This window comes from Rhinolophus sinicus, chromosome 6 (genome assembly GCF_057876585.1).
Source record: "Rhinolophus sinicus isolate RSI-liver-muscle chromosome 6, RSI-T2T, whole genome shotgun sequence".
NCBI classification, from domain to species: domain Eukaryota; kingdom Metazoa; phylum Chordata; class Mammalia; order Chiroptera; family Rhinolophidae; genus Rhinolophus; species Rhinolophus sinicus.
In genome coordinates this window covers 69,015,172-69,035,749 of record NC_142506.1, presented here as the reverse complement: position 1 = coordinate 69,035,749, position 20,578 = coordinate 69,015,172, and the positions used below count along the sequence as shown (strand labels likewise).

General features: G+C 58.7%; 1 protein-coding gene across 6 annotated transcripts in view; it reads right to left on the bottom strand.

Moving 5' to 3' along the window:
* The window catches only part of NAV1 (neuron navigator 1), a 182,018-nt gene that overhangs the window by 7,043 nt on the left and 154,397 nt on the right, over nucleotides 1–20,578 (bottom strand). For 3 of the 6 annotated variants that reach the window (XM_019750858.3, XM_088799194.1, XM_074317117.2), the window contains 17 exons: nucleotides 18,724–18,862; nucleotides 18,145–18,442; nucleotides 16,652–17,345; nucleotides 15,716–16,159; nucleotides 15,105–15,146; nucleotides 14,245–14,393; nucleotides 12,457–12,627; nucleotides 11,496–11,548; nucleotides 10,607–10,630; nucleotides 10,426–10,503; nucleotides 7,727–7,810; nucleotides 7,371–7,482; nucleotides 4,473–4,594; nucleotides 1,102–1,298; nucleotides 714–906; nucleotides 397–565; nucleotides 12–109 (listed from right to left, as the gene is read on the bottom strand). In XM_019750858.3, coding sequence (XP_019606417.3) covers nucleotides 12–109; nucleotides 397–565; nucleotides 714–906; nucleotides 1,102–1,298; nucleotides 4,473–4,594; nucleotides 7,371–7,482; nucleotides 7,727–7,810; nucleotides 10,426–10,503; nucleotides 10,607–10,630; nucleotides 11,496–11,548; nucleotides 12,457–12,627; nucleotides 14,245–14,393; nucleotides 15,105–15,146; nucleotides 15,716–16,159; nucleotides 16,652–17,345; nucleotides 18,145–18,442; nucleotides 18,724–18,862 — 3,067 coding nt within the window. The remainder of the gene's footprint in view (nucleotides 1–11; nucleotides 110–396; nucleotides 566–713; nucleotides 907–1,101; nucleotides 1,299–4,472; nucleotides 4,595–7,370; nucleotides 7,483–7,726; nucleotides 7,811–10,425; nucleotides 10,504–10,606; nucleotides 10,631–11,495; nucleotides 11,549–12,456; nucleotides 12,628–14,244; nucleotides 14,394–15,104; nucleotides 15,147–15,715; nucleotides 16,160–16,651; nucleotides 17,346–18,144; nucleotides 18,443–18,723; nucleotides 18,863–20,578) is intronic. The other 3 variants (XM_088799192.1, XM_088799191.1, XM_088799193.1) reach the window with 3 other exon arrangements.

Sequence of the window (20,578 nt, the reverse complement as noted above, 5' to 3'; positions counted from 1 at the left end):
CAGGTCCTTACCCCTCTGATGACGTGCTGTGGGGGCAGCCGCACCACCACCCGGAGGGTGACCTCCTCCTTGGGGCCGCCGGTGCTGATGCCGTCCATGGGCGACAGGTCTGCAGGAGTGACAAGGGCTGTCGGCTTAAAGCACCCATAGGCTTTCCTAACCCCAGGCGCTGTCCTTCCCAAGTAATTCTTCATGTGTCACAGAGAAGAAACGCAAGCCCCAAATGGAAAAGCAGTTAGGGTCAAAAGACCATAACAACTCTTTGTGTCCCATGACATTGGCATCTGCTTGGTTTAGGCTCTGTCACCTCCCTGGGCCAAGGAAGATGCCACCAGAGCACGTGGAATGGTATGGCAGCGGACCGAACCCTATTCACCTCTTCTCCCAAATAGGTACCTGTATCTGTGAGACTCGGGCTGAAGGAGTGGGTGAGAGCGAGGCCCAGCGAGCGGCGAGGGGACGACAAAGCAGACGACCCAGGGACCTGCCCTGGGGGAGGGCCCGATGAGGGGCCTGGGGCGACCTTCAGCCGGTCATTCTCAGCTTTCAGCAGGTCCACCTCCAACTGTGGACAGAACAGACGGGGTAAGGGAGTAGGGTTGGAGGGGTTGAGCCTGAGCCCCCCGCCCCCTGCAGCCGCATAGCAAGGGGAGCAGGCTGGACACGCCCCCAGCCCCGCCCCCACCCCGCCCCCAGCCTGCCAGGACACTGACCTGCATGTTATGCATTGTCTCCCGAAGCTGGTCCAGCTGGTGGGCAGAGTTGAGGGCTTCTAGGCGGATGTCTGTCAGCTTCATCTCTTTCTCCCACAGCTCGGAGCGCAGCTCAGACACCTCCTTCTTCTCCGGCTCGTCCTCCTCACTGGCGTGGAACAGCCTCACGTGGGGAGCTGAGTGAGCAGGGGCCCTGGAAGAAAGCGAAGAGTCAAGCCAGCTACAGGCAGAAGCGCTGGGTACTGGGCATTGAGACCATGGCCGGCAGCCCTGGCTCCTCCTGCCCCAGGGACCGAGCAGTGAGAGGAAAGGCCCGTCTGCTGGTCTCAGGGGCCCAGGGCCAGGTCTGTGTGGGGGGCCAGGAGGCAGGCAGTGGGAGGACACTTACTCGGGGGCCTCGACGCCCACAGAAGACGAGTTGGAGGACTTGATGGAGGGCGAAGCCGTCTCTGTGGAGCCGTGCTGCAGTTTGGGGGACGAGGGGGCTGAGGAGTCAGGGGTGGCGATCTCCTCGATGTCTGAGTACGAGGACGCTGACTTGGGCCCCTTCTTTATACTGAAGGCTTTGTTGAAGGAACTTCGAAGCTAGAAAAGAGCAGATGCAGGTGGGGAGAGGTCAGGGCCGCGCTGTGGCTGTGGGGCGGGCCGGGTAAGGCCTGCGGGGATGGTGCGTGGCCAGGGCGTGTCTGGGGGTTCAGCCTGTGACTTGTGGGTGGCGTGAGAACAGAAGAGCGGCCTTGATGTTAGGACCGAGGAAAGGGGAACATCCTGGCCTGCTGTCGTGGGCTATGGGAGCTTCCCAGGTCTTCTCTCTGCCCTGGGGGTCTGTGTCCCTGACTGGGATGGAGAGAAGCCCTCAGAGGTCAGAGGGGACAGCTCGCAGCGATCCCATCTGCCTTTAGCCACAGACCAGCAGGGGCTCAGTCTGGGGGTAGCTCCCGGAGGGCTCACGACCCTGCTGTGACCAGGGCGCACGGCAGACTATCCACCCACTAACCAGAGACTGACGGAGCGATTCTGTGGAACGAACAGGAGGGGGGAGGGTATGGAGTTTCTCGAGGGGCGTGTCTGCTCCGCACATCACAGCACGGCCAGACAGCCAGGTACAGGGCTTTCTGCTACGTCCGCTCAAAGGTCCTAGAATGAGGGTCGCTTCCTCCCATTTCCTCAGACATTTGGGACTCTGCCATCTGACCACAGTGTGTGCGAGCTCAGGTGGTGACGAGCTTGGGTGTCATGGGTGTGAGCCGCAATGCCAACCAGGGTCCTGTCCCACAGCCACGCACATGCATCCACACAGCATGCATACCACATGGGCACAGAGATGAAATGGCAGCGAGAGAGCAGAGGAGGGGTTGGAGACAAAGGGGATCGGAGCGAAGCAGACCTTTGGGACAGTGAGAAGGGAAGAGAAGGGACACTCTAAGGGGACTCCTGAGTGTCTCGCCTGGAGCACAGCAAGGCTATGTGGGGACAGTGCAGCTAATGGGGGCGTGTGCTGGGTGGCTCCCAGGTTGGACAAGGGGCCGTGTGCTGTGGTGGCGATGAGGAGTAAGTGTGCAGGGGACACGTCACCAGCGAGGACTCATGGCCCAAAAGTCCTGTCAAGCTCAGTTCTCTGTGGAGACAGGAACTGACGCCGAGAAGGCCAAGGAGCTGCTGGCTGGGGACGGGCTCCTGATTTCCAGCCACGGCGTCTCCTCTACGTCCTGCCTCATGGCAGGCTGTGTGCGTGCGCGTACATGTGTGTACGGGTGTGCGCGTGAGCGTGTATGAAAGCACGTGCACACAGACAGATCCCGTGACTGGCCTGCCTGGAGTGGACGCCATCTCAGGTCACTAGGCCCCCAGGGAGAGCCAGGCTCCTGCAGGCTCGTGTGGCCAGAGATGCTGGGACACGGTGGAGCTGTGCGGTGTCAGATGAGCTCAGGGAACACTCTTCAGCGAGGGCAGCCCAGCGCTCAGGCACCCGGACGTGTGCTGGACAAAGGGCAGGGCTCCCCACGCTGACGACAGCGTCCTCAGGGAGCAGCTCAGTGGCCTGGCGTGACGGCGTTCACACAGCTACCCTGCCATTTCGGGCCCCTCCTCTGTGCCCCCCACATCGGCAGCGCCCCGGCCGGACGCGTGTTCTTCCTGGCCTGTGGCTCCCGTCACTGGGCAGTGTCTACTAGGGACATCCCAACACTCTCCTCTCAGCACCCCCAGTCCAGCATTCACCTCCTCTGTGGCGTCTCCCTCCCATCTAAAAATGCCTTTCCATCCACTGACTACATTAGGCTTTTGGTGCTGCTGGATCGGCGTCAGCAATCTGATAACTTTTTTGTCCCCTCTGCAATTCTGCAGGCTCCCTGATGGCTGAGGTGACAGGCTCCATCTTTCAAGTCCTGCCTCAGCGCTGGCGGGGATAGAGCCTCTGATGCCCGGTGTGTAAGGCAAGTCTGGCTCCCTCTGTCTGTCTTGGGCTCTACGCTCAGCCCCGACAGATGTCTCTGCAAGTTCCATGATGCTTGGAGGGCTTCCGGGTTTATGGTGACTCGAGGGGACCCTGCACTGGCTCACGTCCCTCCCTACCTCTGGTTCTTCTCAGTGTAGGGCTAAGTCCTCGGGCTAGACTCAGACTGAACTGGCCTCTGGGAAGCGCGGTCAAGAGCAAGTTCATCCAGCCATTCTCTTCCCCTTGGGGCTTCTGGGGGTGATGGAACCAGAAGGAAGAGCGCTCGCTTCCTGGACAGGGGCAGCTCAATCTGACTGCTTCTGTATCAGGCCCATTTTGCAACAAAGGAGGTGGGGCCAGGCTAGGATTTCGTCTGACTCTCCCATTTGGCCTCAACCAGGCCCCTCCCCTGTCCTCACGAGGTGGGGGTTGGGGGGCATGCAGTGGAGTGACTTGGGAACTCAGGGGTGATCGTCATGGTTAGTTTTATGAATGTCAGTTCTTTTTTTAGGGGGAGGGGGCTGCTCTGGAAATGGGAAAGGTGTGGCAAAGGGAAAGAGAAAACGGGGAGAGGAACTCTTACCTCATAGACCTGGAAAAAAATGGGGATTGAAGTCAGCATTTTGAAGGGGAGAAAAAAAGAAGCAACACTTAATCACTCATGTCACACAGCTGGTACCTGTCTGCACTATACAGGGGTCTGAGGGCCAGTCTCACTGAACAGGGACAAAGAGCCACAGTCTCCTTTCGGGGTCCTCTCCTTCCCACAGGTGGCCGGGGGCTAAAAGTGTGTCAGACCCATCCGCTGAAAGGATGTTGGAAGGGGCATCCAAGTCAGTGTAGGGTTATCTGGAAAAGTAAACTCCCCACTGCCTCTGGGCCAGAGGTGACATACAGGTTCCTTGGAAGCAATCTGAAGTGTTCCCCAAATACCTCTCCAGAAACCTGAAGAAGTGGCTTCCAGGAGCCCCCGATGCTTTGTGCACAGAATCGTCCCCGAATGGAGAAGGGCGTGGGGGCGGGAGGCTGGGGAAGGGGACTGGTCGGACATCCCCTCCGGATGTTTCCTTCTGTTGCCAAACACATCTGACCTACTCGGCAGGGAGAGCCCCAGGGGGTACGTGTGTGGGGTTGGAGGGGTGTGTTGGGACCGGTGGGGAATGGCTGGGGAAAGGAGAGGACAGCGGACCTTGCTCTGAGCAGAGCAGACATCGGCTGGGGCTTAGGGTCGGAGGGCCTGCATCTCGGCGCGTCCGGGAAGCCCGCTTCCTGTGCTGAGGTGGACGTGGCTCTACGCAGCCCCTCCCGTCAGCGTCACCTACCCAGCTCTTCTTCTTCTTCTTCTTCGCATCAGCGTCCTTGCCGCTGCCAACACTGGAGTGGCTGGTGATGCTGTGGAGACTCGAGATACTATCTGAGGAATTCTGCCTCTTGATCCGCAGCTCTAGGGGCCGAGGACAAGCGAGGAACACACGGGGGGGGGGGGGGTTAGAGATGGGGGGCGCAGGGAGCCAGGCAGCTCCGGGGCCACTTCACTCGTTTTGTGGGTCTTTCTTTCAACAAACATTACTGAGTGTCAATCATGACTCATGACTCAACATAAAAAAAAAAGTCAAAGGTGAAAAATAAGAAGCAATCAGCCCGGTTCCCAAGAAGCTCCCAGTCTAGAAGGAGAAACACATGTGTCTGAGACGGGCTCGTCTACCCCGGTGTGGCATTCCCAGCTGACAGGGGAAGTCCACGCTTAACTTTCTGAGCAGCTGCCAAGTTTTCCAAAATCGCTGCAGCATTTTGCATTCCCGCCAGCAAGGTAGGCAGGTTCCCTCTGTCCACATCCTCCCAGCTCTGGCCACTGTGCTTTCCCGCTGCCGCCTTCCCAGTGAGTGTGAAGTGGCACCTTACTGGGGTTTAATGGGAATTTCCTGGCTAGCTAAGGGTACACTGGGCATCTTTTCATGTGCTTACTGGCCATTTCTACGTCTTCATGGAGAAATGCCTATTCAGACCTGTGGCCTATTTTAAAAATCAGGTTATGTGCTTTTTTACTGTTGAGTTTTTCATATATTCTGGATGCTAGACCCTTACCCAACATATGATTTGCATTCTTTGGGTTGTCTTTTCAGTTTATGGATAGTATTCTTTGAAGCACAGAGGAATCAGAGTTGCAGGAAGAGAGCGAGATGAGAATGATGACTCAGGCAGGGGAGGAATTCAGCGAAGGGAGGGCCGGGTCTTGGGAATCCTGAGGTGCTGCCGGTCTGTGGGGGTGGGTGGGAGGGCGGGCCTACTGTCCTGAGCACCTAGTGAGTGCCGGGCACTGTGGTGAATGGTAACATGCATTCTCTGATTTAACACAACAAATTCGGGTGAGGTGCTAGCTCCATTTTACAGAGGCCACGTAAAATAGGTCCTAAACTCTGTAAGTTCGATTTTGGAAAAATGGGGGTCATTGCTGATTTTAGTGAAAGCAGTTTTGGTAGGGTGACGGTGACAGAAGCAAAATTATAGTGGGGTGAGGTGTGACGGCGGGTGGGAAGGTAAGTGTGCCCGTGAAGTAAGGAAGGAGACAAGATTATAATGAGAAAGGACACAGGTGGATCCATCTTTCTTCTCTGTTAAGATAAAAGCCTTTAGAAGCATTATAAGCAGTGGGGAGGGTGTGAGAAGAGAAGAGGTCAAAGCTGTGGAAATGGAGGGGCGAGTGTGAGAGTGTGTGAGAGAGTGTGTGTGTGTGTGGTGAGTGTGTGGGAGGTGAGTGGGTGTGGAGTGTGTGTGTGTGTGTCGGGGGCTAGCTGTTAGGGGGACCACCCCAAAGCATCAGATAAGGGTCCCTCTTGGCCAGATGGGGCAGCACCTCCAACATAAGGGAAGGAAAGAAATAGGATGGGTGAGTATGAAGTGCTGGAGCGGACAGCCCGGGGGAAGGACGGCCTTGGTAACGTGAGCAAAGCTGGCGCTTGCAGACCGTGGACTGAAACACAAAACTGGCCAGGGACGCGGACACGGACCGGCCAGCTGCCCGAGGGCCTGATGGAGCCTCTGTGGCACCAGACCACCGCTTGTCTTGACTCGCTCTAGCAAAGCGAGCTTGTCATCTGAGCCCATGTGATGACATGTGACCTCTGCCTCATCCCCTTGGAGAACTGGCGTGAGGATCAAACCAGATTATATACACGTGTGTGCACATACTAGATACACATACATGTGAGCACGCACACCGGACTATACATACATGAGTGCACACAACAGGTTTATGTGAAAATGTGAAGTGCTGCTTGTTAGACTTCATTTTTCAGAGCAGGTGCAGGCTCACAGCAGAATTAAGAGGGAACAGGGTTCCCATATGCCCCTTGTCCACCCCCCCCCAGCCTCACTAGAGGGTACACATGTCACAGCTGAGGAACCCACGTGACACATCATTGTCACCCAGGCCACGTGAGGCTCCGCTCGTGTTGTGCATCCAGCGCTGGGCAGATGTGTAATGACAGGCACCCCCACTAGTGTCACCTCACTGCCCTGAATCCTGTGTCCCCGTACTCACCCCGCCCCCACCCCCACCCTGGCAGCCACTGATCCCTTTGCTGTCTCCACAGTCTTGTTTCTTCCAGAACGTCGTAGAATTGGAGCCACACAGCACGTCACCTTTTCCGGTTGGTTTTCTTCTCTTAGTAACATGCATTTAGACTCAGTATCTTTCATAGCGTAATCGCTCATTGCTTCTTAGTGCCAAGGGACGTTTCATTGCCTGGCTAGAGCACAGCTGACACATCTGTTCACTAACTGAAGGGGTCTTGGCTGCTCCCAGGTTGTGGCAATTACGAACAAAGCTGCAGTAAACATCGTGTGCAGGTTTTTGTGGGGACATAACAATTCATTCAGCTCCTTTGGGTAAACACCATCCGGCACGGGTGCTCCATCGAAGGGGGAGAGCACCTTTTGTTCCGTAAGAGTAAGGTCCTGTTTAATGACCATCTCGGACGGCCCTGGCTCTGGCCTCAAGTGCACTGCAGGTCACCTCACTGTCCCTGACCCAGGGATGGGAGGGCATGGCCCTGGCACTCCTCACTGACCGGTCTGCAGCATCACTCTGATGGGCGCCAAAGGGCCCTCACCTTCCAGAAAGTGGACGTGGGACCTGGCACACCGGGCACAGGTAAAAATCTGCAAAGTCTTCCTCTCACCCCGTCCCCGCCGCCCCATGACCCGTGGCTGGGTCCTACCTGTGGACGTGCTTTCTGAGGCATTAAGGGCTCCCTGAATGACTGCTTGGGCCTCTGAGTTCTTTTTCTTCAGAAAGTCTATGGTTTCTCGCAAATCCAGCAGTTCAGTGTCCTAGGAGGGGAGTGAAAACAGAGCCATCGGTTGGGACGGAGCAGCTGCTCCGTGCCACCAGGCTCTGGGATTCTAGCAGCCAGGATACAGAAGGGCAGGGAATGGGGACAACTGCATCAGGGGCAGGTTGAGAATCCAGGTTGAGAAAGGGAGGGAGAAGCTGGCAGTCAGGTGCTCGGGAGAGAGGACGGCCTCGGCCTCTGTGCAGGAACCCTCCCTCACGTGCCAGGCCCATGCCCCTCACCTTCTCCTCGGCCGTCTCTGCCAGGTGCCGGAGGCGGGATGTCATGTTCACCAGGCTCTGTTCAAAAGCTGCCACGAGATTAGCCTGAAACGAACACAAGGACATCCCTCAGCTGCCTGAGGCTCGGGCCAGGACAGGACCGACCGGGAAGCTCCGTCAGCTCATCTCCTGCCCAAGTGCTGGGCGGTGCCGACAGGCCTCTCGGTGACTTTGAAACACTGATCTCCCTGCGTGGGCAGGTATGATCACACAGCTTCCGGTGGGACTGGCTTCCAGAGTCGATGTGGTACAGAGAGCGTGAGGGCCGGGCAGCGTTTTGGAGGCTGTGGAGACTTGGGACTGGCACCTGTCATTTACCAGAGGCGGGACTGTCCCTCTGCTCTGGGGGAGGCCACACCCCCCAAGGCCGTTCCGTCATCTTGGTTTAACTCCTGTGCTGTCCAGCAGACTGGCCCCCACGGGTCCCAGGAGAAACTGGCATGTCTTCCCTCTTCTGCTTCCAGGTGGTCCTCCATCCTTAAGCCGTCCCTGCCACTCCTTGTTTCTGGTTTCAGGCTCTTGGCAGAGCTAGAGAGCTGAGGACACCGCAGGGAAATTCCACAGCTTGGCCACTAGATGTCAGGTCTGTTTCATGACGACGGAAGGGTGCAGGTAAGAGGCGGCCCGGCCTGGAAAGGTGCTGCCAAGGCCACCCAGCGCGTGGCCCGAACCGGCAGCAGGATGTATAGAAAGGGGAAGGGAATGAGGCCAGGTCTAGAGAGGGGAACACTTGGGGACAGAGAAATAGCCCCCAGTGGAGGCACGTGAGCAACTGGTGTCCCCAGAGGCAGTGGCAGGGCTCCCATGTGTTCTCACGTCTGACACGCTCTCAGCGCTTCCTGTCGGCTAACACTGTCCCTCCGGTTGGGTCCACCGTGGTTCTCTCTGTGCCCTTGGAACACACCTGGAGGCTACTGTCACGTGCGCTGCAGGCAGCCCTGTCCTGTGAGCCTGCGTGGCACTGCTGCCGTGACCTGGCAGGTTCCTTCCAGCTGGAGCAGAGGGGACTCCTGCACCCTTGGCTTCAGCGAGAACCCCGCCTTCTCATGTGCTCCTGCACTTGCCTCTTCTCACTGGGGCTCCCCCTCCTCTCCCATTTCCTGTCACTCCTCTGAACCTTCCTGAACCCTCCCCCTCACTAGGGTGCCTGTGCGACCCCAGGGCTAAGTGGCAGTGCATTTGGGAGGGTCAGTGGTCTGGGTGCCCCCAGCTCGGGCAGCTGGGAAGCTCATGAACAGGACAAAAACTTGGTCCGGAACTGGGGTCCTGCAGAGAGCTGCGGGACCCTCCCCGAGTCCTGGCAGTGCGTCTCCTGCTTGAGGCAGCGCTGTGAGCTCAGCAAAAATCTGCCTCGAAAATTCAGAACTGTCATGTCTGGGTGTTTGGTTTGTTCTGTCCTAGCCAAAAACTTCCTGTTCTAAGAGCAATCACACTCTCCATTCATCTTCGTGGCTCCCACCAGCCTCGTCAGCGCGATGGCTGACAGACTGCGGTGCAATGAGTGTCTCACTAATGCTCTCTGCTTCCCGGTGCCTCTCCCCCGCCATCTCCCCAACGTGGGTTTTCTGGGGAGTGTGGGACCTGATCCAGGCCACTGCTGTGTGGGTGGGTACGAGGTTCTTGTTTCTATTACAATTCTTATGGGTCCCACGAGTGGAGAAGTGCTTGAAATGAGCTCTGAACAAGCAACGTCTGGATCAAGGTTGTGGGAGAAGAGAATAAAGAGAACAGCCAGTGAGAGAGAGCCGCTGTTGAAACACGTCAGAAACAGGCGAGATCTTGGTGGAGAGTCTCCTGCCGGCTTCCAAGGGAAGACCCCAGGCCAGACAGCTGGGTTCCCCAGAGAGGAAGGGAAAGACAAACCCAAAACCGCTGCGGAAACTGGAGACACAGTGACTTTTGTGCAATCACTTGGAACAGCCCTCCATGTCCGCTCAGCTGTTGTTTACGGCGTTTGGGGGAGAACGGCTCTGTGTCCTCTGTGTGCAGCCTGGCCACAGGGGACAGATGACTCCACCCGGGTGGAGGGCTGGCTGCATTTCTCCCCATCTCACGGGGTAGGAAAACCAAGGCCCAGGATGAAAGAAGCTTGTTCTCAATGGGTGGCCTGAGGACAGGTTGAGGGTACAGAATTCTGGGTCAGGGCATCTCTGCCAGCTGCCCATGGAGACGGAAGAGGCCGCTGGAGGTGACGATGAGAATGAAGCTGGGTTCCGAAGTGTCACGGCCACCGGACAGAATGCTAATGGCCAGCTCTGTGCCTGCCCAGCTGGGGTGGGAGCAAAGGCACGACCCCCCCACACACCCGGGCAGTGACAGGCTTTGAGGGCTCTGTGATATAATCCGTGGCAATTTCTGTCCACAGCCAGTGCAAGGCTGTTTCCACCTGCACACGCAACCACTGACAGTCCTTTCTTTCTCCAGGGCGTTCAAAGACCAGCGGCCGGTAACGCACCCACACCCACTGGTTAGGCCGGGGGCAAAACAGGTCTTTATAAAAATCGAGACTCCGACAGGGGAGGCCAAACCCCAGCCCTCCGCTCCCTTGCCCTTGGTGTCCACACCTGCGGTCCCTCACGGGACAACTGTCCTCCTTTGGCTGAACCTATCTAAGCTGACGCCCAATGACCGCCTGGTGTCCCCGGCTTCATAGCACTCACGTTGGCAGAAAGCTGAGACGTCAGGGTGGCCACTTTCTCCTGCGATGACTCCAGTTCCCTCCGAAGCTTCCGGATTTGCTGTGAGAAGACAGACACAAAGTCACACAGCAGAAGTGTCAGGTGTGGGAGGAAAGTGGGCGCAGTGGCATTCGCGAGCAGAGACGAAGGCGTGGCGCCCTACCTCGGACTGCATCCTCTCCTCAGCCTGCAGCAGGGAGCAGGAGGAGAAAGGGAGAGAAAGGAGGTGTTACTGCAGGTGAGGGAGCCAGGCCCCCGAGCAGGGCATAGGAGTTGGGGGAGCGCGACTGAGGGGGTGACAGGTTGAACTGTCCTGGCCCTGGCTTGTCACAGGACGGGGGCTTCAAGGAAAGATTCCTCTGGAGCTCCTCCCCAGCCAGCTTTGTCACTGTCAAGAAGCCTGGGAAATGAAACTTTGGTTCATCTAAAGCAGGGGTGTCCAAACTGCGGCCCGCAATCCATTGTTAATTGGCCCGCAGCAAATTCCAAAAATATATTTAGTTTACTTAAATAAGCCAGGTGAGGCAATACGTACTTCACCTCGAGTGAGTGGCCCAGCTGTTTGTGTATTTTACCGCCTGTGGCCCTTGGTGAAAAACGTTTAAAAAAGTTTTGACACCGCTGATCTAAAGACTAACCCTTCCTGCAGCCCACCTGGAGGGCGAACAAATTAGGGGCAGGGCAAGTCTAAGAATGAAGGTGACCCCACAGCCAAGTGCAGTGCCCGGGTGTGGGTCCACGTGATCCCCTGGTCAACTCTGGGCGTGGTTAGGCTCCCGGGGACCTGGACACCTGCCTATCTCCTTGCCATAAATGTGTCCCACTCCCACGGCACAGAACAGGTCTGTGACGAGGGGATTCTCCGTTTTTCAAATGAGGCAACGAAAGGCACCAGAGTTGCTCAGGGACTGGTGGTGAGGCCAGAAAGACCAGGGAGGAAGTGAAGCGTCTGCCGGGGGCTCCCAGCTCTAGGCGCCCACCCCAGTCAGTCCCCCAGCTGAAGGAGGCTCTAGGGGCAGGGCAGGGGGTGGGGGTGGGGGGCTTGTTCTTACTGAGGAGTAGGTGGATGATGCACTGGACGCCAGAGACAGCACCGAGCCGTGGACTGGAAGAGAACAGAACACAGAGTTACCACAGGCCCCGGGGACGGAGGGGTTTCCGGGAAGAGCCCCAGGTGCGAGTGTGGGCTCTGGTCCTTGAAGCCTCTCGCGCAAATGGAAAGAACAGGACGGGCACCCTGCCGGCATCACTGCCGCCCAGAGCAGGTGGGCCTCTGTCCAGCCTGCGAGGTCTGGGGTGGCAGGGCGCCGGGCTGAGGGAGAGAGTGGTGGCAGCGGTGTTGTCTCATCTTCCCAGTCAGGAAAGTGCATTCTCGCCAAAGCTGCTCAGAACAAACCCTGCGACTCTGCCCCCTTGTCTCAGAGCTGGGAACACGCTGAGATCCTGGGGACCACTAGACGAAGAAACCCTGTAAAACCCTCGGTCTGACCACTCAGTCGAGCCCCCCGACAGGTCGCAAGCCTGACGCCGGTGTGGGCGTCCGGAGACAGTGGCGGAGTCTCGTCTCCCCCAAGGCCAGGCCTCCCGCTGACCATGCACCCAGATCACGACACCACAGGGCCCTGCCTGAGGCCGACCTTCAGAATGGACTTGGAAGAGGAAGGAAGTGCCTGGTTCTTTGAAAGGATCTAAGAGCTGCCATTGTGTCCCTGTGTGTCCCATGCACTCGAGACACTGGGGAGGGGAGGCAGCTGCTGGAACGAGGAGGAAGCCCCGCTTCTCAGGAAACTCTGAGGGCACGCTGAGCCCTTCCACGCTCACGTCCCCCCCAGCCCCAGGCCACATGGTACAGCCAAGGTTTCTGGGCCCCCAGACCCTTCAAAGGCATGGGAAGAAAGACAGATGGCCCGACGTGATGTCCTGGGAGTCATGTGTGCGTGGTGGTCGTGGAGGTGGTGGGTGAGGGCCCAGCAGGGCTGGGATGAGCGTGAACCGCGCTGCGTGAAGTCTCACCGTCGTCCGTGGGGTCTCGGAAGGATCCTGACCGAATCATCCCCTTGGGTCTCTCGGCCAGGGACAGGGTGCTCCCCATTTGGGAGCCGCTGTACAGCTCGAAGGCCGCCTCGTGGGTGGGGATGCTGTTGGAGCGAGTGATTCTTGGCGTGGTGGCCGCAGTGGGACTCACTGGAAGGACAGAGGGAAGGGGACAGGAGAAGGACGGGGCAGGAGAAGAGGCAGGGTCACCAGTGCTCCGGGCCCTTGGGGAGTGGAGCAGCAGGAGAGAGGGGACAGGAGAGGAAGGGGGGGGCGGGCGGCGTGCCAGCAGGTGGGGCCAGGAGGGGTCTCCGGGGCCACGAGCCCAGATGGAGGAGGGCCCTGCCGTCTGGAATGAAGGGTGAGCAGCGCTGCCCCTGGACAGGCTTTCCCTCAGTCCTGTGTCGCTCTCGAAGGATGGGCTGGGGGAAGGGGTACAGTTTTCCCGAAACCTTCCCGTTGCCCGGATGTGCCAATGAACATGGGCTCTTGCAGTTTGGTTCGCTACAACACGCCTGGCAGGTGGCCGGAAGGGGATTCAGACCAAAGTCAGCTCCAAATGATGGGAAGAGCCAGCTAGAGAAGAGGGCTCGGCGTTGCGGGAGGGCGGGAGGCGCTCCCTACCCAGCAGTGTCGCTCCGGGTTGCTGCCCACTCTAAGCAGCAAGCAGCCAAGGCCCGCTGGGCCCAACATTGCCCTGGGTGAAGTCAGGTCGGGCTGGGCCGGCCCCTGCAGCCTGCAGAGCCCGCCCCCTGCTGCCCCTGCCGGGTGACAGCCTCACAAGCAACCACAGGCAGCCCTGGGCTGTTCTCCTGCGCCAGCCGGGCAGGTGGATGCTAGTGTGTCCATAGGCACCTGTGCAGGGCAGGACTGCACATGTGCCTGCCGGCCTTCCCGAGGACAGGCTGTCATCACTTCACCCAGCCCCTCGTCCCGCACGCACATGCGTTTCCTCTCGCTCGGCCCTCAGTGGAGGCCCTGTCCACCATGGAATGGCCCTTCAGGGAGCAGAGGACCTTTCCTTCAGAGCCGTTCCCTTCTCTGGGCAAAGTATCCTGATTCCTAGTTTACCCCAAGTCTCCCGCAGTCACCCCACGGGACGTGACGGGTCCTCATTCTGTCCTCACTGCTTTCTTCACTTGGCTGGAAAGGACATGCATCCAGAGACTCAGCCAGCAAACGGCCTGCCCCAGGCACTGTCCTGAAGGCCCAGTGAACTCATCACGCCCGCTGCTTCCAGACCAGGCTGGTGCCCTCCAGGCCTGCACACCTGGGCGTCTCCCCCGCCCTGCCTCTGACTCAGAGGCCCTTCCTTGTTTTCTAGCCCTTCTCCTCAGCCTTTGGAAAAGGTGTGGCCACGGCGAGTCACACTGCTGAGCCTGCAGGACTAGGAGGGCCCTGGCACCGCCCCGCACGGGGGAGTCTGGGCTTTTCTGGGTTGAGGGCAGACCCCATCCTCAGCAGGCAACCCCTCACCTCCTCCCTCCCGGCAGCGCTGGGTGTGGGCCCCTCTCCAGCAGTCACTGCCAGAAGCCTGGATTTATAGCTTTCCCACGCCTTCGTTCAGACCCTCCAATGCTAGGGTCCCACACCATGTGCTCAGGGGCTCGGAGCGCTTTGCCTTCAGTCTTATTTGGATAGGTTAACTGAGGCACCACGTGGCAACCCAATACAGTGCGAGTCAAATAGGAGACGAAACCCCAAGCCCAGCTGGCTCGGTGAGGCCTGCTTCACCCCGTGCCACCGTGGGTGACCGACGACACTGACCTATGTTGGTAAGCTGGCCTTTCGCACTCAAGGACATGGGGAGCGCAGGGGGCGAAGGCAGCTCTGACTGGTCGTCCGACTCGGGCAGCCCCCCGATGGTGTGGGAGTGGCGCCTCTCCTTGCCGTCCTCCTGGGACTGGAGCTGGTACCTGTCGGAGGCAGCAGTGCTCAGTCTGGGCAACCACCAAGTGGTATCAGGTCTGGATGGAGAGCAGATCCTGACGCAGGAGAAAGAAGAGGAGGAGCCGACGGGGACGCCCCAGGAGGGGAGCAGTGGCAACTCGGGGTTCTCTCCCAGACCACGAGGGGGGCTGCAGGTCTAGCAGGACCCTCTGCGGGGTCCCCGAGGTGGGGGCTGAGGTGACAGAGGAGGCACTGGAAGGTGTCCCTGGACCGCAGGACAGAGCTTTCTGATCCCGTATGTGGCTCTCAGGCAGCAGGAGTCACCTGACTGGGGGCTCAATGCTACAGTAACAGTGGAGGACTCACTGTGCCCCCCTCTCCCCTTCTGGACAACCAGAGGCCCCTGATCTCCCTTAGACGTAGAGGGAGGAAAACTACAGACAGGACATTTGGCCAGGGCTGGGACAGCACAGGTGGGCACAGGTGAGGCATGATTCCCGTGTGCAGACTTGTCTGTCCTCTGTCACCAGAAAGAACACTGGCTCTGAGGGTGACGCAGACTGAGGTGGAAGTGAGGGCAGGGCACTTGCTGGGAGGGAGACGGACAGGAGCCACATACAGTGACTCATACGAGGAGCACCAAAGTCAAGACTGGGGCCGGGAGAGGTCACTGACGGGTTTCACTCGGACCAGAGCCTGGGTGTAGGAAGGAAAGCCCGTGCACGTGTCAGGGTTACCTGAGCCCTTTCTTGGGCAGAGTGTTCCGATCCCGCTGGTTACTGTGGAGGAAAAAGAAAAGAAGTGTGTGGGCCCCTCTTAGAAACTAGAGTTTGGGACGCTAGGTCCGAGGGACGCACCACCTGAACACAGGACCTCAGGCTGTGGGCCCCTTTGTCCCTACAAAGCACAGAAGACAGCTGCAGCCTCTTGGCTCACAACTGGAGAAATTGATCTGAAAGGTTGCATGCTTTTCTGATTGGGAATCAGAGTGCAGAGAGCTATTGAGAAGGTCACATGACGGTCGGTGGAAACCAGGACCTGATCTAACAGAAATGATTTTGGACTAGGAAGCAAAAGCTTCGGGTGATGGGTCAAAGCAGTGATGCGATCTTGGTTAAGTCATTGAAAGCCTCTGTGCACTGGTTTCTCTATTTATAAGGTGAGGATAATAACAGACGAAAAACATCCTGGCTGTTTGGCGCAATTGTGGAGCAAATGAAGCTGCTTACTGTGTATTAAAAGATATGGCGAGTCAGAGGTGGCCATCGCGTATGGGCCGTGTTACTGAGGCTGGTGTGAGCCGGGCACAGGGTCAGACTTGGGCCCAGCCCTGCCTCTGTCCACCCACCTGTCCAGCTGCCCAGCTCGGGGGCTTCCACTCCAGGTCAGCTCTTCTGTCTCTTCCTCAGGGGGCGCGGTCGGTGGGGCAGGTGGAGTGGGGGTGGGGGTGCTGCTGGGGAAGGCACTGGGCAGGCTCATTGGCATCTGGAGGGACTCCATGCTCCGGTGCAGGCCTGAGAGTTTGGGGTACATGCGGGCCTCCTTTGGGACGCTGAAGCCACTCATGAGCTCCAGGCCCTGGGAGAAGCTGGCTGAATTGATATTGAGGATGGGGGCCGGACTGGGTGTGAAGCAAGAAGAGAGAGGGCCCCCAGTGGCCGAGCTGGCCGTGTGCAGATCCGGGCCCTTCGGAGCGTGGGGGTCACTGGACGATGGCAGGTCCAGGCTATTGGAGTTGACCTTGTCCAGGCTGGCTAGTGAGGGTGGCTTGACAAAGCTCTTTGCTGCGGCCCTGAGACAAGTGAAGAGAGAACAAACTATTGAGAACGGCAGAGTGAGAGAATCAAGAGGCAGATGAGATCCCGGCCTCGCCGGGGCTTATCCCAGTGATGGTGAGACACGTTGGAAGGAAACCCGATACCTGACGTGGGGCCCCTTCAAGTCTTAGCAGTGGGGACAGCACAGGTGTATGGGACACACAGGCGGGTCTACACATGTGCGTGTGTGTGTGCACGTGTGTGCGTATGTGCGTGCGTGTATGTGTGTGCACGCAGTGAAACCACCTGTACAAGTGCTCAAGAAGGTAAACGTGGGTCTGGGACCAGCCCAAACTGGTGAATTTGGGAAACAGTTTTGAAAGTGGGACGAGAAGGAACCCGCAGGCAGGGGCGCTCAAGTGACACTACAGAGCCCAGGGACGGGCCACCGTCACAAGCCCGAGGAGTGCAGGGGCAGGGGGAAGGACCTCAGAGGAGACAGACGGGGAAGCCGCTGTGGTGGGTACCTGACGGGGGTTGGTGGCAACTCTGCCAGCTTGGTGGCTGGGGGGTGGCCAGCTGGGTTCTTCGGTGTGGTCTCCGGGGAGCCGACGCTCTTCAGGGAAATGCTGTCTGCGTCCAGGCCCACGGCCTTGGCTTTGGCCTTCTCCTTTTCCCGGTCTGTCTGGTTGACAGGGGCTGGCGTGGTGCGCCCGCTGGCCACCTTGGAAGGCTCCTTCAGTCGGGATGGCGTGAGGCCGCCCTGCTTGGCACCCAGCAGACTGGGGTCGATGCTGCTGCTGACGGGGCGCGGCCCACCCCGCCCGCCGGTGACGCTCATGGAGCTGGACTTGGCCGGCCGCGGCAGGCTGCGGTACTGGATGGTGGAGCGGGCTCCCGGGGCCAGGAACCCGGGCTCTGCGCTGTTAGACACGTCTAGGCTGGTCTTACGGCCATTCACTGGCTTCACGGGGATGCCTGAGGACTTCTGGATCTTGCCGAGCGTGGCCGAACCCCCAGTCTGCATGACGGTGGCTGTGCCCGTGGCAGGAGGCGGCTTCTTGTAGCCGAAAGAGCCCGACGTGGAGGGCCGGGCGATCCCCGAGGGCGGCTTCTTGGCATCGCCCAGGCGGTCCCGGCCGGCATCAGAGGAGGAACGCTGCAGCCCCGTGTTCCTTACCGCCAGCTTGCCCTTGTCTGCGGCTTTGCCTTCAGGTTTGCCTGCAAGAGCCAGGATGGGGGAGAGAGAAGCTGCAGCCACCGTGACGCGACAATCCCTTCTCCCCCTCCACGTGTCAGCGCGTCACAGGATTTTAGGGGCCTACGTGCCAGCCACTACAAAAGCTGGTGACATCTCTTGGCAGAGGGAAGGGACCCTGGGTGGGAGGGGCCTAGGGTTTTTGTTTTGTTCTGTGTTGTGTCCTGCTTCCTGCGTAGAACATTCCACTTTGGTTCAAACGGCAGAGGAAGCATAAAGATTATTAAGAAGGAAGCGCGTGTAATGACTGGTCTGGGAAGGAGGAGAGGAGGGAAGCAAATGAACCAGACAGCGATAACCACTGGTGACTGGAGACCTGAGGGAATCACTGACGAGGGCGAGAAGTTGCCCAGGGGCCTTTGGGAGCAACACACAGCTACACGTCTGATGTCTCCACTTTCTTAGGGGTGACATCCCTGGGATGTCAAGCTAGTGTCTGGAAAGATGAACACACAACCAAACGTCTGGTGAGTGAGAGAGGAGAACCAGATGGGGCGTCTGAGGCCGCAGACCCTGACACCCCTGCCTCCTCTGCCCGTCTTAGGCGTGTGGTCTGGGCTCGCACTGAACCTCCGGGTTCTCATGTCCACAGAGGAGGCGGACATGGTAACCCAGCACTGCTGTCAAGGGGCGGCTGGGAGACCAGAGGAGGCGTGTAGAACAGTGTGTAAACGTGTGCTGTCACCCCGGGGTCAGGGAACACAGAGGAGGAGCAACCGAAGACACAGCTTGGCCCCTGCCCCTTACGTCACTCGGGCTCACCTGCAACTTTGAGGGCGCTCTGGGCCGTGTGAGTGATGGGGGAAGTGACGGCCACGGGTGGGCTCTTGCCCTTCTTCAGGGACCCCGGGTGTCCCAGGCTGATGGGCTTTTTCAGTTCTCCGACTTTGGATGCGTCGTCACAGCTCTCAGGCCGCTCCCTCCGCCACTTAGAAGTCCCCGGCTCCATCTTCAGGCTCCCGCTGTCGTACTCCAGCTTCTGGGGGGCCTTCTCCTCCGATTCACTGAACCAGCTCAACCCGCTTTCTGCCAGCGAGCGCTTCTCCGAGTCTGTGCGCAGCTGCAGAGAGGAGCAGTGTAAGACGCTCGCGGGTGGGACGGGGGTTAGCCCTGCTCCGCCCAGAGTCTGAAGTCCACCCCGGGAAGTGGTGTGAGCACCAGACATGGCACTACCCACCAGGACAAGAGCTAATGTGTCAGGTGCCTGGCTGGAGCCTCAGGGGTCTCCCGCCAGCTCTAAGAGGACTGGCCGAGCCACGTGGGAACCAGCGCCATGGGCACTGCTCCGGCGGCCCGTGCCTCGCCGTGACACGGTGGCCGGGCGTCTGCAAAGCCACGTACCACTATCGTGGAGTTCCTGCGAGAGGCGGTGGGCGTGGTCGGCAGGGAGTTGAGGGAGGAACTGGCGTTGAACTCCTCCGAGCTGAGGTTGTCGGAGGCGTCGCTGAGGCCGCTGCTGATGGAGCTGCTCTCATCCCAGCTGCAGGACGGGACACAGAGGGTTAGGCGGCGCCCGGCGCCCGGGCGGGACTGGGTCACACTGACGGGGCAACGGCCGGTCCAGCGCACACTGGCCCGAGGGACACGGCTTGGGGGTGAGGCCGGGTCTGCACGTCACTCCATGTGACGTAAACTGACTTGTCATTTGGAATATTCTGTTATAGAAGGAAGAGACTGTCTTCATGTGGAAAGAGGTTCTATCTCCTCAACAGAAAGATACATTACAAAGATAGGTGACTCTTGCTCGATCTAATTATACAAACCAACTTCTCCTCCCTGTAAACAGCCTGCATTCTTCCAACTGCCACGTCTTTGTCCATTTTCGGACGTGCTCCGTGGGTGTTGCCCCTCCCTTTCCTACATTTCCACATTTTAAAACAAGGCCGGGAAGAGCTTCTCTTCCCCAGAGCAGCCTAGGCTTGTCATTTCTCGTTCCCGCTGACACAGTTCACCCCCCACCCTGGGATCAGGTCCTCCTTCGGAACCCCAAGGACCGCACAGGGCCCCACACCTCAGGCGTGGCCACGCACGGGACCAGCCCTGGGAACGGTCTCACCCTCCTGCCGCCGCTTGGAGTCTCCGATGTGCGGAGTCTGGGAGCGGCTGTTGTCAAACCCGTGTCCCTGTGTCTTTTTACGAAGACGCCTGGTCCGCATACTGAGCGGCTCGGTACAGCCTGCGCTTCGGTGTTGCTGGGACCCGGCACCTTTCTGTGGCTCTTTGTTGTCAGAACAAGGTCACGGTCGGGACGTGTCCTCTGAACATGTGAGCCATGCGGCCTCCTCTCCCACTGCACCCGACCCTCTTGTTCTGGTCTTGCTTGCTGTTTGCCGGTTCCTCTGTGATCGCACATTTCCTCAAACTCTGTCTCCGACAACCTTGCTTCAAAGGTCCTGCTTTACAAGCCTTTCGCCACGTCTGTGACTTCCTTTTGGACCCTACAAAGGTCTTCAGGCTGCACTCGGGTCTCAGAACCCACCACTGAGCTTGGGGCTTCGGGAAACTGCTCCCCAAGTGTCTGCACCCGACCGCAGGAATTCATCTCGACATCCCCATGCCCGTTCACAGGCCTGTTTATCAGCTTTGCCTGTGTGCGAGGACTGCAGAGGCTGAAGAGGATTTCTGTGAATTGGCTGGAATCTGGAAAATTTCTTTTTGATGTATTTTGAGTTTCCTCTCATGGAACCAAAATCAGACACGCAAGCCTTCTGAGTCTGGGCCCGGACCCCAGCTGGCCTCGCTCTAGTTCATATGCCGGGAATAGGGGGCCGGTTTGCCCATTGGCCTTGCTGCTGTGCAGTGACCACTCCACACACACTGAGAGAGCAGAGCGATTTCGATTATATTACTATGAAATATGGCGCTGATTAAAGCTTTCCAATTCTAGCGGCTTTTCTGGGTCAGGATGAGCTCTCTGGTAAGCAGACATAGTATTCACAGCAAGTGGCGTTGGGTCAAAGGCAGGGGAAGCCTGTGGCACTGAACCTGCCACCTGAGCTTACCTGCTGGTAAGCGAGGTCCTTCTGTAGAAGGGCCCTTGCAAAGAGAAGGACTGCAGTAGCCCCCCACGCCCGAGGAAATCCCTCCTTGCAAGCCCGATGCCGAAACAGGGAGGGGAGGGGACTTCACCTCAGACCGCTCAGGTCCTCTTTGCTCAAAGGACAGTCCTCCCAAGTCACAGATTCTTTCTCTATAG